Raw genomic sequence first — 7460 nt, 5'->3', positions numbered from 1 at the left:
AATGATAACAATGCAAATAAACCGACAAAATTAGAAATAAATCCAAAACTAAATCCAAACCATATAAATGAAATCGTTTCAATTGGTGAAACTAAATTGAAATTCTTAAGATTAATAGATAGGACTTTTTAAAATATAGAAAAATAAATACAAATATTTATAAATATAACAAAATTTTATTGTCTATCCATCGTGATCGCAATCTATGATAGACAGGCGATAATATTTTACTATTATTTATAAATATTCTCAACAGCTCTGTTATTTAAAATAATATTCTTTAATAGATTATGATATCAAATCAAAACTCTTAGAATTATAAGGACTAAATTGAAATTTTGGATTTAAAGATCAAATTTGAAAATTTGCAAAAAGACCCCTGCCCTCCCCTCTCTCTACATCTCTTTCTCTCACTTGCAAATTTGAAACTTTGAATTTCTCTCTCTTTTGCTTTTTTCCAAATCCCCCTCTCTCTCTTTTCTCTCTCATTACAATAATGGATTTTACAATAAAAAATGGTTGAAGAGTGTCCATCCAACCCTCCTGTCAATTTCTCTCTGCATTTTTCCCACTCCAACCTTACTTCATATTCGCTTCTTCGCTTCTTCTTCTTCTTGTTCCATCGTTGTGTTGCTCGCCGGAGAATCGCTTCTCCTACCTCCAGGTTGCAACTCTCTCTGTACTTCATTTTTAGTTTCTTTCTGATTACGGAACTTGTTGGCGAAATTTTGATGCTATATGTCGTTTTTTTGCCCTAAACAGATAGCATAGTTCTTGTTTCTACTTGCATTTGGTTTCTTGTCTTGTTTCTGGTTGAAAAAGTCTCTCGTCGGTTGCGCGCTTCTTCTGATTTGCTGCGACTGTTTTCCTTCTTGCATTTGGTTAATCTGTGCTCCGAAATGTTTCTTATGCTTTACAAAACAGTTTATGTTGAGTGAATGGTGAGGATGAGTGAGAGGAGGACTAGAATGTTACTTCATTGTGACTTTGAGTTGAATGCTTTAGCGAAAGTGTAAAGGCTACGTTACGATCACGTGATTTTATGCCGTTTTGGTTCTGTGTTTAAATTCAAAACCACGTGCGTCCTGTTTGAATTTTTGGATCCAGTGGCACCGGATTTTCTCCGTAACCTAACCTAGTTTCCATTTGACAATCGAGCTCTGCCTAATTAATTTGAGCTTTAGGCATTTTAATTGTTAAGATGAATTTGGCTGCCGAAATATTTGAATTATGACATTTGGGTTGTGGGTGGCAAACCACGCTTTTCTTATCTTTATTGTCTTATGCCACCAAAAGTTTTATGCGCTTCAGTTGGAAATTTATGGATGTTTATAGTTCAGAGCCAAAGCGATGGTGATACTCTACATGTCTAATTTTATCTTTTTGATGAATGTCAGTTAGTGGCCTTGTTTTGGGTTCTCGCCTTTTTTGTTTATCAAAGGGCAACAGTGTAACGATATTAAAATGGAGCAGTATGAAATTCTAGAGCAAATTGGCAAGGGTTCGTTTGGCTCTGCTCTTCTTGTAAGGCATAGGCTTGAAAAGAAAAGGTATAATACTTCCCCGCTTATATGCAGTTTACGGATTATGGCTTTAGTTGAAATATAAGTAGGATGACAGAAATGGTTTAGTGACTATGGGAATTGTCATTTTACCTTTACATTTTCTTAGGTATGTTCTCAAGAAGATTCGTCTTGCTCGCCAAACTGATAGAACAAGAAGATCAGCTCATCAAGAGGTTTGTGGTAATCTAGCAGTATGGAAATTATTCTAGTTTTGGGAACCTATGTTTGAAAATGACGAACTTGATTAGTCTATTTAAAGCTTGTGTCTTCTAGTTGATGTTTACATGATTAATCTTGTAAAATACGTTATCAAATATCACATGGTTAGTGACATTTTTCTATTATTTTTCTTCAGATGGAGCTTATATCTAAAGCACGCAACCCTTTTATTGTGGAGTATAAAGATTCTTGGGTAGAAAAGGTTGTATATCTTAGATTACTGTATGCGTTTAAAACCATTTTATAATGTTGCTTCGGGGAGATTTATTTTAATGTCTATTTTCTTATGGGTCTTCTGAATCTGTGGTGTGGATTTGATTCCATTATCTTTAGAACTCATTTTTAAAATTTTAACATCCTTGCGGTATCTACGTATGAGATTTTAATAGAACCCAAACATTCGAGAGATAAAAGGTAACCAAACTACAAGATAAACCCAAATGTTAGCGGAGTTTTAAAAATCCCTCTCGGGCACGCAGTGCTTTGCTCACAAAACTAGGCATGCCTTTTTTGTGAATCTCCAAGTCTCCAAGCCCTAGGCCTCTAAGCCTCTAACCTTGGAGTTTCTTCATTATTTTTAAAAATTGTAATAATTAAGGTTTTTGCTTCATTATTAACTAAAAAAAATCAAATTTACTAAGCTAAATGCAAAATTTGTTTTTATTTTTGTTTTTTCCCCCATAATTTTCATTTGTTTTCTCTTCTTTATGTATCACTTTTATATATAATGTGCCTCACAAAAAAAAAAGTTTTTTTTTTGGGCGTCTTACGCGTAAACCTCATAAAACTATTACACTTTATTGCGCCTTGAGCTTTTCAAAACATTGAGTGTTAGAGATACTTGGACCCTCACAATCTTGAGAACACTCTCAAGTCCTAATTCATTTTTCAAAATATTGCTTGCCTATCTCCTTCTCCACTCCTTTTTTTTTTTATAACAAACAACCTATCAGATTTCAGTTACTCTGTTCATCATTGTCATTTTACTTGTAGCATTCCTCAGAATTGAATAATGTCAATTTTATTAACCTTGTTTCTCTTTTTCAGTTTTATTATTTGTTTCTATGTATGATATAGCCTTTTCTTTTCCTTCCTTTTTTTGGTTTTAAGGAGATCATTCTCTGCAGTGTGCCTGATTTGTTAAAAAATTCTCTTCCAGGGCTGTTTTGTGTGCATTGTGATAGGATATTGCGAAGGAGGAGACATGTAAGTTCTGCTGAAATTTATTCCATAATAGCTTATTTTTGTGGTAAGAACTAAGAAGCATCAATTTCATTGTTATCAAAAGAAATTTAGATGAGCTGTCCTCCTAGGCTGGCCAGAAGAATACAGAAAACCTTTCTGTAGTCATCTACTTGGATGGGGGAATAATTACAAAAAATTGTATCTAAACTCTGTAGAACCCTAAGAAGCTGTCTAAATTGAATTTAGTCACCAACTCTATGATATCTCGTTCAATTTCATCTTCAGTTTTATTCTTCTGTGGTATCTCTATAACTTCCCTGTATTCCTTATTTTTGACAGGGCTGAGGCCATAAAAAGAGCCAATGGTGTTTTTTTTCCTGAAGAGGTGCCCTTCTTGTTTGCCGGCTAGATTCTTCAGCTTCACCAATATTACTATTGTTTAACTGTTCAGCTGATCAACCTGGTTTGTTTAACAAATAACACTGTACTGTGCAGAAACTTTGTCGGTGGCTTGTTCAACTTCTTATGGCACTTGATTACCTTCATTGTAACCATATTCTTCACCGTGATGTCAAGGTTGATACCTCACTGCGTATGCCCTTGTTAGATGACATTATGCAATCCTTTGAGCTACTATATTTTTTAAAGTTTTTATTTATTTAATAATTAAATTGAATTAATTTTTTTCATGGTTGGTACAGTGTTCAAATATATTCTTGACAAAAGATCAAGACATACGCCTAGGTAACCCATATGCCTTAGTCTTGTTTCTCTCTATATAGTTTTTGTCTTGAACGTTCACACAATATTTTATTTTTAGTTTCAATAAATGAATATATGCCTGTATTGGCTGCGCAGGTGATTTTGGCCTTGCTAAAATGTTGACCTCGGATGACCTTGCTTCATCTGTGAGTACCATGGCTAAGAGTCTGGATACATTTATAGTGTGTTTTTTCAGCAATCATGTGTATCTTTTTCGTGTTTGGTGGTGTTGGTGTTAGCGAGCAAGAGAGATTGTTAGTTAGAGTTGTAATATTCTTGATGCACTGCAGGTTGTGGGTACTCCAAGTTACATGTGCCCTGAGCTTCTTGCTGACATACCTTATGGTTCAAAGTCAGATATATGGTCTCTTGGTAAACCACCTATTATTGATCCTTGTATTCCTATCTTATATCAGTTGTGATTTCTTGAATATCTATATGGCACCAACACCAACTTCTGTTCAGGATGTTGCATATATGAAATGGCTGCCCACAAGCCAGCATTTAAAGCCTTTGTAAGTTGCTTGTAGTTGCCATGCTTATCGATAGTCAAATTAGATAGCACAACAATGTGGTCCTGTTTTCTTGGGAAGACTAATTTGATATTTTTCCAAACCAGGATATGCAGTCCTTGATCAATAAAATTAACAAGTCGATTGTGGCTCCACTTCCAACCATTTATTCGGGTGCATTGTGAGTCCCAATTTAGTTTGTACAATTAACTAGTAGTTGCTGAAACCTTAACTTTCTTTTGTCTGATTTAAAACAATGATGTTATTTCCCCCCTTCCTGCATTTCCCTTAAGGACCAACCATTATTATAAATTATCAACTTATCCTATAATTTTATCATCATTTATCTAATATGGTCATTGAATATTGCACTCAAGTTTTCTGAAGTATTTCTTTGATCATTGTTCAGTCGAGGGCTCGTCAAAAGCATGCTGCGAAAAAATCCAGAGCTCCGACCAAGTGTATGTCTTTTCTTCATGTCTATATATTGTATAATATGCATGGAGTTCTATGGAGCATTGATAATTTTTTTTTTAATCATTTTGGTGGGTTTTTCTTGACGTTGCTCATTTGGTTTTACTTTGTAGGCTGCTGAATTACTCAATCATCCACATTTCCAGCCCTACATTCTTAAGGTTCACCTTAAGTTGAATAGCCCCAGGCGCAATACTTTTCCTCTTCAACGGTCTGATACAAACTATATCAAGAAAACAAGATTTGAAGAGCCAGGATCTGATAGCTCAAGAACTTTCAGAGAGAAGAGACTGTCTTTTAGCAACGACAGGGTAGTAAATCCAAGTGTCTCTGTAACCGAGGAAGAGTCGCAATGTTCCTCTCGAAGATCACTGCAGTTGCCTAGTTATTTGAATAAAAAGTTTGAGGAATTATCTGTTGGCAGTTGCGCTGAGAAAGAAAGTGATGTTAACCTGTCAAGAACCTCAAAGTTTCCAACAATTTCGAAAACGCCGAGGTTGACTAATGCTAAGGTTTCCGCTACACCCAAAAAGCAGACGATCTCATCAAAGTTTTCACCTGCAAACTTCAATCCTGTAAGTTTATAATAAATTTTGTGTATAGTGTTCCCGTTCCCCTGAGTCCCATCTGTTTGGGCATGTCTTTCTTTTTTTCCTTGACTGATTTATACCTTTATTTCTTGAAATGAGAAACAAAAGAATTTCATGGAAACAATGAAAAAAAGACTAATACTAAAAAATACAAAGCTCTGCCGGGGAGGAAAAAAACTATTCAAATAAAGTTAAACCTCCTCAAGAAAACCAACATAATAAACCAAACAAAACACCAAAAAAAAAAAAAAAAGGGCCAAGAATGTTGAGCTTTGGGCAAAAAGAGACACCGAAGGAAGCAGGAGCCAAAAGAAATGGAAGAACGGAGGACTTGGAAGTAAAAAAAATGCCCAACCGCAAAAAACTTCAGACTACCCAAATAAAAGGCTCCATAGATTTCCAAAAAAAGCTTCAACCGTAAAAACTTCGAATTTCAAAATGAAACTGAACAAGATATTTGAGACAATGCAAAAATAACAACCCCCAAAGCCTCTGAAATACCAAGAACTACACATTGCAGGACAATCATTACAGACTAGTGAATCACAATTAGATCTTAACTTATGGTGATTGAGGCATGATTTCTTTCATCGGTAGTAAACAAACCACAATTAAGAAATGAAATTTGGGAGGATTTAAAGGATGCTTAACTGCTGATGCTGCTGATTATGAAACTTCGACCAAATTCCTTGTATCCTCAACTGAAAAAAGACTTTTGAATGCTTCTGCAAAAGTATCTTTGTTAGGAGATTCATCCGTCTCTATATTTACTAAACGTGCTTTAGCTTCCCTAATATCATACTAACGTCAGATGTTTTATAGATCCTTAGTAGTAGAAGTGCTTAAGAAACCTTAGTATTATCAAAAGCAGTTTAGTGCCAACCGTTATCTTCATTAGGTTGAAGCTTCTAGATGAGTGGAGGATAATATCTCGTGAACCTGTGTTTAGCTCGCCTGTAGCAGAGATTTATTAGATGTTTTGCCATAACTGGCTAAGATACACTATTCAAGCTGAGCTTAAGTGTTTTCTAATATGTCTGATTCTTTTGTAATGTTTTAAAATTTATGCTTTTTAATCCTGAGGTCAAGTTAAACACCAACTATTGAAATTATTCATTTTCGGTCTGTTGATTTTGCAGATTCCAGCATCACATACTCCAGCTAGAAGATCTTCACATTCAAGTCGCCGAGCATCTCTTCCACTGTCAACAAAAGCTGCAGGCTTTGGCACCCCTTACAGGTCGAATACCGGGCTGCTTCACGGCATGAACTCTCCTGATATCTCTGTCAATGCCCCTAGAATCGATAAGATTGCAGAATTCCCCTTGGTTTCTTCCGAGGATCCTCTCCTTCACATCCGTGGAACATCATCAACATCTGCACAATGCTCTCTCAACTCACAAGATTTCACCAACTGCTCGATTACGAAGGACAAATGCACCGTCCAGGTTGTGGACAAAACCACGACAAAGAAAGCTGATCTTCTCAGTTCCAGCTTTAGAGTTCCTGGAAATGAAAGTGATTACTTTGATCACAATCCAGCAATCGCCTCTTCAAGCCGTTTATCCTTGGAGTCACGGCAGCGACGGTTCGACACCTCGTCGTACCAGCAACGAGCCGAGGCACTGGAAGGGCTTCTGGAGTTCAGCGCTAAATTACTACAGCAAGAGAGGTTTGAAGAGCTTGGGGTGTTGCTGAAGCCCTTTGGACCTGAGAAAGTTTCTCCCAGGGAAACTGCTATATGGTTGGCCAAGAGCTTCAAGGAGGCAACAGTGTAAGTTGAGTACTAATTCAAAGATCATTACCACTTGTACATTGCCTCAACTGTCACTCAACTTAATATAGGAGCTAGCTAGGCCTTTCTCTGCTTCATTTTTCTTTTCTTTTTGCCTCTCTTCTTCCTTTTAACATTTTCTGCAAATTTGAAGAAAAAGTTCTTCACCTGTTAGAATTTTAGGTTCAAGTAATTAACCAAAATGGGCTTGTGTGCAAGCCGTAAAAGGATGTTAGTTTTAGGTTGCTTTCAAATTATCAGATTAAAGTGTTGAAAGTTATTACGTCCCAACTGTTTTGAGTGTTCGGTAAGATAAATTGTGAATGAATTTGTGAAAATCATTTTTTTAACCACATGTTGAGTCTTTATTTTTAAAACT

General features: G+C 35.9%; 1 protein-coding gene across 1 annotated transcript; it reads left to right on the top strand.

Annotated features, from left to right (window-relative positions):
* The first annotated feature begins 432 nt into the window (after positions 1–432).
* Positions 433–7189, top strand: LOC120084822 (serine/threonine-protein kinase Nek2). The gene is made up of 15 exons (XM_039040639.1): positions 433–664; positions 1398–1550; positions 1672–1738; positions 1921–1986; positions 2944–2990; positions 3309–3354; positions 3465–3545; positions 3671–3713; positions 3828–3877; positions 4022–4103; positions 4197–4246; positions 4351–4424; positions 4653–4704; positions 4831–5292; positions 6447–7189. The coding sequence occupies exons 2-15, from the start codon at positions 1465–1467 to the stop codon at positions 7083–7085; spliced, it is 1845 nt and encodes a 614-aa protein (XP_038896567.1). The 5' UTR covers positions 433–664; positions 1398–1464; the 3' UTR covers positions 7086–7189.
* The last annotated feature ends 271 nt before the right edge of the window (positions 7190–7460 follow it).

The sequence above is a fragment of the Benincasa hispida genome, chromosome 9, assembly GCF_009727055.1.
Source record: "Benincasa hispida cultivar B227 chromosome 9, ASM972705v1, whole genome shotgun sequence".
In the NCBI taxonomy this organism is placed as follows: domain Eukaryota; kingdom Viridiplantae; phylum Streptophyta; class Magnoliopsida; order Cucurbitales; family Cucurbitaceae; genus Benincasa; species Benincasa hispida.
The sequence above is the reverse complement of the archived record's forward strand: the minus strand, read 5'-3'. Positions and strand labels throughout refer to the sequence as shown.